Below are 15,363 nucleotides of genomic sequence, written 5' to 3'. Positions count from 1 at the left end.
CTCCTTTGTACAGGCGAACGGGCTCACATGCTCCTCCACGAAGTCCGAATTACTAGTCATCAGGGACAGACGAGCTCGCCTGCCCGTCCCCGACCCGCAAGAACCTATTGTGCTTCAAGTCGACACACATCCCATACCTCTGGTCCGCACCATCCGCATTCTGGGTATGTTAATACAGAACAACACGCAAAACTCGGAGGCCATTCAGCGCCTCCGCACCACAGACAATGAGATCAACGGCTTTATCCGCCGCATCAGCACCCGCCGCAGAGGTATGAAGGAGGATGACCTCTGTCGGCTCACGCAAGCTTTCCTCATTAGCAGGATAGTCTACTCCTACCCCTACTATCACCTCCGCCGGAAGGACGAGGAAGCTGTTAACAGCATTATACGTTCAGCGTACAAAGCGGCACTGGGGCTACCTCAGTACGCCAGCACACAGCACCTCCTCCAACCCGGCATCTACAACACGCTCACAGAACTCATAGAGGCACACAAGACCGCCCAAATCCACCGCCTCTCCCGCACTAAACACGGGCGGCTCATACTTGACCGTCTCAACATCAACCCCATAGGTGACGTCCACCCCACGACGCCCATTCCGATAGGGGTCTATAGCCGCCTAGTTATAAAACCAATCCCCAAAAACATGCTACCTGGCCGCCATGATACGCGCCGTCAGCTGAAAGCCCAAGCACTAGATGCCACATACCTGCCGACGAACACGCAATATACGTAGATGCTGCACGGCAAAGTGCAAACACATACGTGGCTTGTGCAACCACGCCACAGTCTACTCTCGTCACCGCCGCCACAGTACTAGCTCACTCTCCGACAGCGGCAGAAGAAACCGCCATCGCGCTGGCCATCGCTGACCCATGTACGCGCACAGTCCTCAGCGACTCCAAAAGAGCAATACAAAATTACTCGGCAGGTTTTATCTGCCACCCCGCTGCACGCATCCTTCGCGGCTGCACTCCCGACCATAAGATCAACCTGGTCTGGGTACCCGCCCACGCGGGAAACTCTGGAAACGAAGGGGTCGACCGACTAGCCCGAGGACTAACCAACCGGGCGGCCGGCCTCACGGACACAGACGCTCTTGCCGAGGCTCCCCAGACCTTTGCCGAAATTACCAACCTCTACAGAGAGATGAGACGCCAGTTCCCGCCTCCACACCCCGACTTGAATCTGAATCGAGCGCAAGCCACCTTGCTCCGCAGGTTGCAGACACGCTCTATCCTTAGCCATTCTAGACTTTCACTCATCACAGACGGCGAATACGACCCCGTCTGCCAAAATTGTTACCAGGGAGAAATCGCCACTCAGGCTCACATCATCTGGGGTTGCGCGGGAAATCCGCCCCCTCGAACCTTACCGCCAGCTCCCTCCGAAGACGGATGGAACCAACTCCTCAGAAGGCCAGACAAGAGCATCCAACTGGCACTCATTTCGTGGGCCCAGGAAGTCGCCCCCACCTGGGGGCCACACCAAGCCCACCTGCCCTAAATCCCGCCAATCTATGGCAATAAAGTTGTTTCTCTCTCTCTCTCTCTGGAGGTTCTTCGCGTGCAGCTCGATGGTTTGGAATGAACAAAGGCGCGTGTTGTGAATAGGGTGTCTTCGTTCACTCCCATCTTCTTCCCTGCCCGTTACGGCAAGATTCAGTCAGGTGTCCACCGAGATATGCGAGACAGATGCATTTCCTTTCCTCAAAAACCAATTTACCGACGAGCAAGGCGTAGAAGCGAACGGGCGATGGCGTCTGTGGAATCCCTGGCAGCGTTGCATGACGCTGTTGCGTTCCACTCTTAGAGGCAAAGCTTAACATTTTAACCACACATCAGTGACACAAGCAGCAACACTGCACTTAAGGCTTTAGCGCACTTTAGGTGTTGACCGCACTTTAGGTCAACAAAGTGTCCCCTGAATTTTTCAACATTGCCAGCGTTTTATAGCCAAGGCTTCTTATTCTTAAAATAGGGAAAGCATTATCGCTACCACGGCCGCTTAAGGTATCAGGAGTAAGTATGTTCATTAATGGATTCCTTAATATGACAGACATTGAATCAGTCGATAGAAGAGGACTCCCAGCTCCACATAGGTACTGCGGGTTCCCTAATGTTACAATAACATTTCGCAGCAGCGCGAAGGTGAATCCGACACCCTACTTGTTGGCAGTTTCAATGGACTGCCTCAAAGCTGAGCGGCGAGTAAAAGGCATATCAAAGCTTCAGACCTCAAAAATTTACCATTTGTCAAAGAGTACTGATGAACAGTGACAAGATGGCTAAGTGTGTTGAACAGGACGTCTTCAGCAGCCTCTCCTGACTGCCTTCTACGCTCCGAGACCTTTTCGAGAAAACAAAAAATCCGGGCCCACTGTATCGCGAAATTGTAGGAGCTCATGACACCCCTCAGGTGAACACACTTTTCTCTCAAATCAAGCATTCATGTAGATCAACGTCGTGTGGCGACGCAAACAGGACTGCTTCTCGCGCGTGCGCCACGCTCCGCGCCGACGCGGCCGTCGGCCGGAGTACCCCAACTCCCAGAGTGCATCGCGGCGGCGATGGCGTAATCCAGCTGCTGGTGTAATCAGTCTACTGGCGAAATGTGGGAGAGGTCTTTGTCCTGCAGTATGCGTAGTCACCCTGGTGATGATGGTTCTAATGCGTATGTATGGAACTAAATTTGCATCGCAAAATACCGCAAATACTTCTGTAGGTATTGAACTGTCATGTGATCGCATTGTGCGTGACTGGAATGTAGTGTCACGTAATCGACTGTGACGTGTGTGATGATGCAATGCCGAGAGGGGGAGCGTTGCTCTCTTGTTAAGAAGGGGAGCGGGGAGATCGCTCGTGTGCGAGTCTTCACCTCTGCGGCTCAGCATGCCGAATAAACATGTTGCTGAGTCGTACTGCCTCCGCTTCGCTCGCCGCGGCTACAACAGGTATGGAGATCCATAGCACAACTCACAAAAAAAGAAAGAACTACTGCTGCTATGGCCGCAAAATATTTTGTATACGTTCATGGAGGCACCATGGCTTGAGAAATGTATTTTTATTAGCGTGTGAAGAGATTAAACAAGGGATTTCATCTGTGAGAAAATAGGATTCCAGCGCCGGATGAGATTCCTTCGGAAGTAAAGCACATGGTGCTAGAACTGTTAAAATAAAGAAAGAGGAGGAAAGCATCCCATTTCCGTGCGCGTGGGTTGGTCTGCGCGCGACAGAGAAGGCAGAAGAAGACCTCCCCGAGAGCCGGCTGCACGCAACGCGAATAGCTCCTCCAGCCGCCATGTCTTCACCAGCGCCGGGCAGCCGTCCTGGCCACATTCGCCGCAGGTTGCCGAAGGACAAGACCCTGCCATCCGGCCAGGACCGCGGCACGACGCCATCCACGACACCGGTCGCGACGGCACCAACCGCCCCTCAAAGGTGAATATTGCGCATCTCGCCAAAGAGGCCGTAGCTGTCGCATGCACTAAGGGGCTGGGCATGCCGCTGTGCCCGGAGAGAGCAGACTTGGGGAGATTTCTGCGCTTCCAGTGGCTAAGTGACCAGCGCGTCTGCTCAAGCCAACCCTAATCTTTTTACCTCAAAGCACGTGACAAAGCGGTTGATTACGCAGCGAATCGCTCCCATAAACGAAAGCCTCGAACCTCTGAGAGGGGAACGTCTTATATCTTACGGCACCAACCTGCATAGGGGACGACGGATCGGTTTAAGGATATTTTTCGTCTGCCCAGATACAGCGTCGGTCAAAAGTTCCCAGGCCACAGGGACTGCTTTTTAGCAGTATAGTAACGCAGTTATTACACCCGTGAAGCTCGAAATATCTGTAGAGGGCAACAGAGGTATAGTTCTAACCTCTGACATTATTGACAGCTCTATCGGCATTTTAAGTGCCAGGATATACAGAAGCAAAACAGGCCATGTGGCCTGGGAACTTTCCGGCAAACCTGTACACAGGCGGCTTTGCCACTGTGTGCTGTGCTTTGCGATAAGCACAGGTGTTCCTGTCTACCACTCCCCCTTTTATATTTCACAGGTGCGATGGTGTGACCTAGCGCCATAATACCACCCTCTAGTCTACTTCCTATTCTGACATGGGACAACAATCGATCGCACGACCGCTCATCAACATGTTATCATGAGTGCCCAGGGGAACTTCTAGGGAGTATGTTGGACAATCTGGCCATTTTCAGCTGTTGGAATGTTTTCCTGGGTTACTTGAACACAGACAGCGTATTCAAATAATACTTCGATGGTCCAGGCGAACCAAAAATCTACTCGGAATCGAATCCCTGTAAGCCTCTTATCAACCGTTAGGCACAGCTACAGTGGCCAAATACGCGTTATCTTTCAAAGCCACCTGATAATTTCGCCTTTCTCAGGTAGTGACGTTGGCCGCTCCATCCACCGGCCATCCCACATCGGCCACGCCCACCGAAACCACGTGACCTGCAAGTGGATTACTATCGAAAGGTGCAGAAGGTACCAGGGAACGCGAGGACGCACACACAGAGAGAGGCCGTTGACGCGAAGTAGCCCTGGACTCCGTTCCCTTGTTTGCGTGCTCATGTTCACTCGTACGTTCTCTACACCATCTCAGTGCGTACGAAATTGGCCAGCAGCATTATTACATAAACTCGCGAACGTACACATTTCTGGTGACCTTGCCTGAAATTATTATTTTCCAAGAGGTGAAATCCACAGTTTTATTATGGCACCCAATAAAACTTCGGTTGTGCCTAGTTGGTACATGTTGCTGTGAAGGCGAAGGTTGAGCAAACACGGGACGAACCACAAAGAAGAGACACAGAGCCGCACACAGGCGCTTTTTTGGCACGTAGCATGGATGGTGTGGCTCACTAATGCGTTGATGATGGAAGAAAGGTAGGACACACAAAAAGAAGCGCCTGTGTTTGTCTGTGTCTCTCCTTTCTGGTTTGTCCCGTGTTTGCGCAACCTTCACCTTCACAGCAACAACACGACCAGTGACGCCATTTTCCGAGTAGAAAATTTGCTGTACAATTTTCACTAAGATGGCTGTCCAAGAGACCCTCGAGCGAGAGGTGATCAAAGCCGAAACATATTTTATTAAGGCGGAAGCCTTTAATGCCTCGTCGTTGTAAGCAGGAGTTGTCGACAGAAAATGTCACGCTTTTCAATTGGTCGAAATGCTCGCGACGTCACAGTGCGCGAATTTCAAATGGGGCCAATTGTACTTTGGCTAGTAACCATGCAACCAAACAAAGGGATCGTACAGTGATACTCCAAGTAAGTGGGACTGAGTTTAGTTAATTGCTTAATTAATCAAGTAGCCTAATTGAGATAGAGGAGAACGAAGAGGTCAGAAGAAAGAGGAAAAGAAAAGAAGGACGCGCGTCGCAGCGACAACAGCGTCCGCGGAAGGAGACGCTGCTGAAAAAACAGATACGAAGCCGCGTTCGCTCCACCACCACGCACTTCCCCACTCAGTTCGACGTTGCTCGTTTCATATACGTTGTGTCGAACATCCTAGACAGTTCCAACATTTGACAGGTGAATGACAGAACAAGATGGATAGAAATACAATAGCATAAATATGAAATAGCCTAATTAACCTTTCTAGTTAGACCGCATAAATCAATAAAACCGAGAACGAAATTGGTCGAGTTGGGGAATCGAACCAGGGTCTCCGGAGTGCGATACGAGCACGCTAGCCACTCCGTAATGCCAGCTGAATGGTTTTGGAATGAACAAAGGCGCGTCTAGCTAATACGGCGTCTTCGTTCACTCCCATCTTCCCCCTTTCCCTTACGGCGAGGTGCAGGTGTCCACCCAGATATTCGAGAGAGATACATTTCCTTTCCTCAAAAAATAAATTTACCGTCCAGCAAGGCGTACAGCCGAATTGGCGATGGCGTTCTGTGGACTGCCTGGCAGCGTTGCAAGACGCTGTCGCGTTCCACTCTTACAGGCACAGCTTAACATGTTAACCACACATCAGTAACACACGCAGACAGCCAATGGACGCGTCATTCGCTGGCAGCACTTGAATCATCATTCACAACCACATTCGTGGCAGAATGCTGTACTCAGGCTTTCGCCTTGCACCACTTTAGTCGCCAAAGTGACTCCTAATTTTGTTTTTTCACTCATCAGTACTAAACGCATTAGGTATCGAACCGCTGCCAAATAAGGGGACAGTTGAGTCGCCAGCCATCGATCAGAACCTGATGGGGCGTTGAGCTGCTTACGCATAGTGAAGCGATTGCTTGACCAGATTTACTTTGGCGGAGACCACGGATCTTGCCTCAGGCCATCTTTTAATGACGCCTCACGTAAGTCAGAACGAAGATGGGCAACAGAGCAGCTTATAAGCTGAGTTGCACTTCGTAGCAAAAAGGAAATCGAATCAGACTGATAATCAAGACACTAGGAATAACAGCAAACCATCCCTGGCTCACGCACACCGGCCTGGTTTTCTTGGAGGTACTAGAAATGTAATGAGCACTTACTAGGTAGGTTAGGTATGGACCTCATAGCTAGGTGACTGGTGATAACCATGTCGAGGCCATCTTCTATCCTCTGAGACGTGTGAATTGACGTCTTAAACTGCACACGCATCTTAAACTGTAGACGACAGGGGCAAAACGTACCAGCCAAAATTCATTTTTTTTCCGCAACCAAGTCGACCATTTGGAGCGTGAACAGTTTAAATGTTGTCTGTTGTTGCGAGCACAAAGTTCCTTGCGTGCAACTAGAGGTCATGCGAGGGCAATATTTGAGGTCACATGAAATCGGCCTACAACAATGCCCGAGTGGGGATGCTTTTGTATTTTGTATAAATCCATAAATATAAATATAAATGTTAGTTCCACTGTTATCAGTTTCATCCGTATTGCAAGCAGTATTTTTCAAAACATATTCATTTAGCTACCTACAGCAGGAATCAAGTTTCTATGGAAAGGCTCACAGCTACGCAATAGTAGATCTTTTATTAATCACGCATTCAGCGTCTGCACAAACCAAGCTGCGGCAACCTGATAAGCAGGGGCGAAAAAAAATGGCTGTGGTTTAGCTCTGGTTAAACCTGGAGTGATGCGATAGCTACAGCTGGCCGAGTGGAACTCGTAGAGTCGAACTGGAAAGTCAGTCTTTTGCCGCTGCGTTTCGCTGGGCATTCCTTCTTCGTATTCGTCCCTCGACGTGGATTCAGTTACTGCGTAATTTCGTTTCCTCAAATTCACTTTCTTCGTCATGGCCCCTCTTTCTGTTTCTTCTTTCACTCCCATTTCCTCCCTTCTACAAACGGATGACGGGTGTCGACTGCAGCCACGGGCATACGGCCGAGGTGCGACCATGCTTGACGAGGCGAAGTGGCTGGCGTAGTGAATCCATCGCTTCAGAATCTTCCGGAGCCCTCCACTACAGCGTCTCTCATAGCCTTAGTCGCTTTGGGACGTTATACCTCATAAACCAAACCAAACCAGAATCTTGACCAGACATACCATAGCACAAGGCACCAAAATTCCGTATTCCAGAGCAGTACAGTGTTTGATCAGAGACACCCTGAAGATTTGTCTTTAAAATTGGTTTCGAGGAAAGGAAATAACGAGTAACTGTCTCACATATAACGTTGTGGACACCTGAACAACGCCGTAAGGGAAAGGAGGAAGGTGGGAGTGAAAAACGAAAGAAAGAGGTGCCGTAGTGGAGGGCTCCGAAATAATTTCGAGCACTTGGTTATCTTTAACGTGCACTGACATCGCACAGTACACGGGCGCTTTTTTCATTTCGTCTCCATCGAAGAGCGTCGGCCGCCGCGGTCGGAACCCATGTACTCCGGCTCTGTAGACGAGCGCCTTAACCACTGAGCCACCGCGGCAAGGTAGAACATCTGTTCATTATTTCTTCCTCGGCAGGCCACCCACCAGCGACGCATCGCACCCCTTGCCATGCGCCGGTAAGAGCGAGGAGCACGACACCGACGCCCTCCCTCGGGCCATTTCCAGCAAGGCCGTCTCGCCGGCGCCATCGCCAGCACCACAGGTGCCGGTCACCGTGCCGTCAGTGCCGGATCAGCCCGCTTCCTCCCCGGCTCCCTCGAAGCTCAAGGCACGGTCCCCACCAGGTCCCGTCAGTCCCAGTGAGTGCTGCGCTGCTGGTTAGCGTATGGCAGGGTATATGTGTGGTTTATAACGTCCCGAAGGTTTAAGTGGCCTAGAAGAGGCGTCGTCGTCGAACGCCTCGGGGTGCTAGATGAAGAGTGAGTTTGGCAAGTTGGTATCGGTCCGTTATGAAACAACAGCGCTAATAAGGACGGCCACGAAACAAAAGACGACACAACGAACGCCGTCTCAAGTACTTGAAATGAAACTTAATGAGCTTCTGGAAAAAATTTTGGGGGCACTTTGGCTCTCTAAAGTGCTGCAAGGCGAAAACCTTTACTGCCACACTGTTTTGCACTGACTGCGAGACTATTTGTGCTGTACTAGTGCTTTATTTGTCTCCACATTACAACTACACACTTTGAGTGCCGACTTTGACTGCTTCTTTAGTACGACTCTCTCTGCTTCGATGGGTTCGGTTGTATCCATGGCTCTGTTCGCAGTGATGAGGTATGTAATGTGGTCAACCACGGACGCCTAACGCCCCCTGTCGGTGCGGAAGACAACTATTTTATTAATTGTCGTCTGTTCCAAAAGGGGGCATTTGGAATCCGTGGGTGACATCATTACTGCGAATCCGCGCACTCTGACGTCATAACCATTTCGACCAACCGAAAAGCGTGACACCTGTGCGACAACGATGAGGCATTAAAGGCTTTAGCCTTAAAAATTGCTTGTAAGAAAAAAGAAACAGTATATTCGCACATAAAAAGCAACATACAATCCACTGAGCCTTCAGCCCGTGTCCAGGAATACGAACTCAATATCTGTATGAACTACTGTGGCCTTAATGATGCACGTGCCCCGGTTTTTTGAGTATGAGTCCACAACCCCTCGCTTGGTCTTATCCCTGTGTTTGTGTGACACGATTGCTGTGTTGAATAACGCAACTATAACACGTCACCGTCCTTATTCGCGCTCTTGCTTCATACTGCCTCGGGGTTAATTTTGACCACCCTACATTCGCTGCAGCCGTACAATACTCTATTCGACACTCCTGACTTATGGTCGAGTTCTGAATTGACATGGGCACTTACGGGCAGAATACTGTTCAAGGTAGAATTGAACAATAATATCCTTAACTGAAAAAATCCATTACAGTAAGAGAAAGAGATTTAGGACACCCGAAGGTGGCAATCAAGGAATATGGTAGGGTTTCAAAGTAGTTATACCGAGCACACGTACGAAAGCATGTGTTCAGCCCGATTGGCCGGTGATTAGCCCGATTTGCTGGGTCGTCCGCACATCGGGCGACGAATAACGTTCTGGTGAATAACTGTTTTCCATTGTTCCAATCATTTTTCTTTAGATATTTTTTTTTCCTCACACAACCATTGTAACCACATTCTATAAACTTTTTGTCGTTTTCTTTTCCACTGTTTTTCTACCTCGTGTTGGACTCATGTCCATTTTGATATTCAATGTGTTTTAAATCATCCATACGCATGTTTATTTTCAGTTTTACATTACCAGAAAACTGTATACCTGCACGTTCTACTTGTAACCGCATGTTACACGTCTATCTGAGCTTTGTGTGTTTATATTTTTATGTTCCTTTATTTTTCTGTTCTCAAAATTTGTATGGCTAGCCCTGCCTTGTAATACGCTGCGACCTGGGCCTCGTCAAGATGACAAAAGCAGCTTTTAGTTCAGGTGTCCCACCAGAATTTTTTTCTGCAAATAAAAAATAAGTGAAATGTATGTATATATATTAGACTCATGTTAAGCACTGATCGAGGTTCAGCTGATCTGACCTGTTTGCGCCGCAGATTGAACTTGATCAAGACGATGGTGTGCAATGCACATCGCGACAGTGTTTTGCAGTCTAACACGATGCATGATCAACTGCGGCAATGGCAGAGTCCTCTCGTGCCCAAGACAAGATTCCTGCTCGGGATTGGTACGGTTGGTGCGGTGCTTTCGCAAGAAAGAGGGAGAGAACTCTCGCTATTTCGGGTGTCCTCGCATTCATACACGCTATGAGATGTGTAACAAAGGGGAGCAAAATGCAGCGCACCACTTTTTGCACAGCCATAATTCTTTTGAATAAAAAGAAAAAGTGTATTTACCCTTGCATAACAAAAATCTATAACACCTTAATAACGTTAATGAAAAAATGAATAAAAAAAAGATTTCATTTGAATGAAAAAAAAATTTACGGCGTTTCTATCTTGTGCCATAATTTATTCCACTAGGATCACTCAAGGCGAAGCAGAGCACAGCTGATGCGGCGGAAGCACTCAACAGACTCCAGGAAATGGTACGGCCTTTTCATTTCTGTAGCCCTCCTGGCCTTGTCGCTGCCTGTGTACAGAATGCTCTATGTACGGTGGTTCATTGTTGTCAAACTCAGCGCTGTCAAGCAGCACTGTTGAAAAAATTACAAATGAGCTTGCAGCGGCTCATGCTGCTAAGAAGTGTCGGACCTTCCAGCGCGCCGGCAATGTACAATCTAATCAAGCAAAGAGTTACAAAGGTCGTTCACGTAATGATATTCGATTCATCGTCACCTGTTGGCGGGTTCGCGTTTATTGGGTCACGGGGGTCGTATTCATTCCAAGGAAAGATCATGTCGAGTAATGGGGTCATAGCGATTGTATGCCCTTAGGGGATCATGGTATTGCTTAAGTCGGTCATTTGACCACGTCGTTATTCGCCAATTAATGCGTCGCAGGACATTACTTCACTGGTTTCAATAAATCATGTTGTCATGATTGTTCTGACTACGCCCACTGCAAGACAAGAGCATCTCCCATTTTCCTCCAATTAACTCTGTCCAGTGCCAGCTGCGGCCACCTTATGACCTCAAACTTCGAAAGGGAACGCCGTGGTGGCTCAGTGGTTATGGTGCTCGGCTTCTGACCCGAAAGACGCGGGTTCGATCTCGGCCGCGGCGGTTGAATTTCGATGGAGGCGAAGCTCTAGAGGCCCGTGTACTGTGCGATGTCAGTGCTCGTTAAAGAACCCCAGGTGGTCCAAATTTCCGGAGCACTTCACTACGGCGTCTCTCATAGCTTAAGTCGCTTTGGGACGTTAAACTCCGATAAACCAAACCAAACCCTCAAAACTTCTAAAGCTTACACGCCTATCTAACTTTGTGCCGCTCATGCTGCGCTTGTCTTCTCTTGGTGTCTTGTTCGTTGCCTTTAACGCCCATAGGTTTTCTTGCCGATCATATGGTGGACTTGCAACAAGGAAGTAATCTAGGTTATAATCTGTCACACAAGTTGGGCGGAAATATCGTTGAGCAACGGCTCCCGGTTTAATGTATGCGGACGATAATGTACTGTAATCAGATAGCCAGGAATGGTTGCAAAGTCTGTGTTAATCGTTGTGGAGACGGAGACGCTCTATGTTACAGTTTTAGTGCAACTAGGTCAGATGTGACGATTCTCAAGGATACAAGAGATCAGATGCTTACAATACAAGGAAAATAAATACCCAGAGTGGCCGTAAACAAATATCTCGGGATATGGCTAAACGAAGGGAAGATGTACACGGAAAAGCATGAACAGTCTCTAAGGGCAAAAGGGCAAAGAGGTGCCGGGATATGAAACATAGGGCACTATGAGGTGAAAAAAACAAATGAAGTACATGGGAGAGGCTTTTGCCCTGCAGTGGGCGTAGTAAGGCTGATGATGATGATGATGATGATGAGTTTTTGCCGATATGCAATCGCAGCTGCATGACATCGCCTGTGAGCAATATCTGCATTTCTTCAAGTTTATCCATTACTGGCTCTGCAGAGTTCACACATGGAATGTCCTTCCGCAGGCCAGCGCGGGGTCTCCGTTTTCATCACCGCCCGCCGAATCGCATGGAACAAAAGAAATCCTCAAAAAGACGGCCACTATGATGTTTGTGCTCTTCGTAGCCGGCGTCGTCGTCACGGTCGTCCTCCACTTTGTAAACACCACGGCGAGGCCTCGCATAGAACACGCGGTTTGCACCACACGGGCTTGCATGGATCACGCGCAGGCGCTGGGCCTGAAACCAGGGAGGAGCTCGGAAGCGTGCGAAGATTTCGGCCAGCTTGTGTGCTCCGGATGGCTGCGCGACGACACCCGGCCTAGTGTGTCCGCGCCAGTCTTTCGCTTGGCGCACTGGCTGCAGGGACAAGCACAGCTTCGCGAGGACCCTAGTCGGCCCCTAACGAAAAGGGTGAGGGTGATGATGGACGCCTGCCTTCTCCGGGAAGGCACCGCAGCCGACATGGACGACTCGAAAAGCCTCATCGAATTCATGAGCAAAGAGTTGTTCCCCTGGCTGCTGGACCCCACGGATGCTCGGCTTGGAGACATCGACGATTATTCAGTACCCTTGCGGACTCTGGTGAACCTGTCCGTCCTGTGGGCAATGCCGTTGTGGTTCTTTGTTGACTTCATAGAGCCATGGCATGGCACCGCCCATCGGCGGTCGATATCCATGAGCCCATCGGGTGTGGCGTACATTTTGGAAACGATCAATGCGGAGGTTGATAAATATAGAGGCTTCTATGAAACAGTCGCCGGCTGGTTCTTATCCAGCGTTTTTGGAGAAAGAGCTGCCTTGCCGGCATTTGTTGAATTCGCAAAGACTAGCAATGACATCCAGAGCTCGATCATCGGAAGCCTGTCCCACTTTTTCGACGCCGCACACCCGAGGCCTGCTTTTCTGTTGATTCGTCAGTTACCACCTCTGGTGCCTAAACTCCGAGCTCGTGACTGGGTCGAGGCCCTACAATCCGCCTTCAACGCAAAACCACGTCTGAATGAAGAGGATACACTCATCGCCACAAACGGAAACCTGCTGAATGCTATGCGGATCATCTTCGCTTCTTACTCGGCCCGAGAGGTGACCTTCCATACGGCGTGGTGGTTCATCCAGTTCCTCGCCCCTATCACTAGCAGCTCGGTGCGAGCCCTCTTCATGAAACACCCGCTGTCCGAGTACGTGTACCCGATGGGTTGCGGTATATACGCTGCCCTCGTGTACACGGTTCTTTTTTCAGGCGCCGATGACAGCCTAATGACCAAAGGTCAAAGGCTCATCGTTTCTGGTCTCTTGACCAATGTGCACAAGATGGCGCTAACGGAGGTTGGCTCCTGGTCCACCCTGGACACCAAAGCGGTCCGTGCTGTCGGCACGCGGCTGCAGAACACCAGCACCGTGATATGGACCCCGGAAGAGTACATGACAAACCGCAGCCTCGAAATCCTGTACGGTCGCAACTACAAAATGGAGCAGAGCTTCTTCGGCCACTGGCTCATGAGTCGTGAGCAGCTGCAAAAGTCGCTGGGCAGTGAAGAGTACCAGGCGAGCCTGCGGTTGTTTCGCTTGCAGTCCGCCCACCTGGCTGCGTACAGCCCCGTGACAAATGTGATTTCCGTCGCCGTGGCAGCGCTCGCCGCTCCGTACTACACTGACGAAGGCACGGACGCCATGGCCTACGGGGGCCTCGGATTCATGTACGCCATGCAGGTAAAATACGTCCTTACGCCATTATCTACACTGAGAAAACACCATATCTTTGACATAAGGCGAGCAAACAAAACTGCCAGCCGAAGGAACCTCTTGTCCAGTATTCGCGGAGAAATTTTTGAAAGTTGGAAAATTGTCAGATACTTTTATAGAGATATTGAAGGTAATCATTCATTCCTCTCATATGTAGAAAAATCTATCTTCTAAAGCGTTTCCATAGATGTCATCGAACAGCTAAGGCTGCCGCAGAAAAGGAATGGGGTACGCTTTTGATGACAGCAAAAACCTCGATAGAAAAAAATTCAAAGCTGCTATCGGGTTATGTACGGATATATTGATTGATAAAGTAAAATCTTACATTGTATGAAAAAGTGTGTTCATGAGCGGTTTCTCGCGAAAAATGGTACTGCTCACAATTGTTGGGTCTGAGATTGTATGAATAGACAGGACGACTCAACTTCGTCCTCTCCGCTCGTCGTATCCGTCCCAGTTGCAGGCATGTACTAAGTGACTTGGAAGCAAGCGTTTCTGCAACGAAAGGACGGTGCGAAGCCGGCAGGGGAAGCTTTCAATCTGAGTCATTTTGTCCTCGGACCGTGGTCTGGTTAATACGGTTACTAAACGAAGCAATTTTCGTTAAGACCACGCCAAAAGAAAAACGAAGGTCTGCATACTTCTTGAATGTACTAGTCAAGGAGGGCGTTTAGGTATTTTGGAGCTACATTTTATAACGATAATTTTGTGAATATTTTTGTGTTTTCACCGTATTCCACTGTGAAATACTGCTTGTGAAGTGACAGCATAGAGAAGGGAGGCAGTTTGATTTGCCGTATTCCTTATCGTTTGCAGAACTGCACTATGGCAGATAGGCAAAGGAACGCATCGTAGAAAGAATGTGGCCGCTCGAACCTCCTATTTGTACTCAAAATGATAGAGGCGCCGAAAGTTGTGAGCGCTTCTTGTTCACTTCACTAAGTGAAGTGAACGCCTCGTCGGATCTCGCAGCTCGCGCGCACCATCAACGCGCTCACGGTTCTGCTCAGCGAGGACATGACACAGACACCGTGGAATCCGGCGTCGTCCGCCGTCGACCCTGGCGAAGGGAGCACCCACAACATCGGCTCACCGGGGCGAGCCCTTTGGGAGCTGGGCAGGTGCTCGGGTGACGTCACTTCCGATGGCAACGTCACGGCGCTCTTCCCCTTGCTTCCGGCGCTGAAGATCGCGCACGCGGCCTACCTCCGCTTCCGCAGCGAAGATCGGGACCTGCGTCTGCCAAGCCTGGAGGAGTACAGCGCAGAGCAGGTCTTCTTCCTCACGGCCTGTCACGTGACCTGCTGGGAGGGAAGCGACTACCGCCGCGTGTCGCCCGAATGCACCGAAGCCATGCGCAACTTCGAGCCATTCGCCAAGGCCTTCAGCTGCCCCGTGGGGTCACCCATGAACCCGGAGCACAAGTGCGCCTTCCTGTGAGGGCGGGGCCGTAGATGTCTCGTGGGGCGTATCACGGACACTTGTAGCCAAGGGTTTTGATACGATGTGTAGTTCGTGCACCAAATTTATTTATTTTTTCTGTTGTACCATATTTATCCCCTCGCGGCGGTGTGTCACTTTACCACATTTCTTTTATCCTATTTTGAGTGCCAGTCAGTAATACTAGGTTATTCGAGGACAAACCCGCTACTTCCGGTATACTTTACCATTAGGAACATGCTTGAAACGCTGCATTTCTTCGCAAT

General features: G+C 49.7%; 1 protein-coding gene across 1 annotated transcript; it reads left to right on the top strand.

Annotated features, from left to right (window-relative positions):
• The first annotated feature begins 3,303 nt into the window (after nucleotides 1-3,303).
• Nucleotides 3,304-15,097, top strand: LOC149367179 (membrane metallo-endopeptidase-like 1). The gene is made up of 5 exons (XM_089573000.1): nucleotides 3,304-3,443; nucleotides 7,919-8,142; nucleotides 10,360-10,424; nucleotides 11,939-13,624; nucleotides 14,630-15,097. Exons 1-5 carry the CDS (start codon nucleotides 3,304-3,306, stop codon nucleotides 15,095-15,097), a joined length of 2,583 nt encoding a protein of 860 aa, XP_089429126.1.
• Nucleotides 15,098-15,363: the final 266 nt, after the last annotated feature.

The sequence above is a fragment of the Amblyomma mixtum genome, chromosome 1, assembly GCF_055824585.1.
Source record: "Amblyomma mixtum isolate Tamu chromosome 1, ASM5582458v1, whole genome shotgun sequence".
NCBI lineage: Eukaryota > Metazoa > Arthropoda > Arachnida > Ixodida > Ixodidae > Amblyomma > Amblyomma mixtum.
Note: the sequence above shows the minus strand (reverse complement) of the source record. Positions and strands in the feature narration are given on the sequence as shown.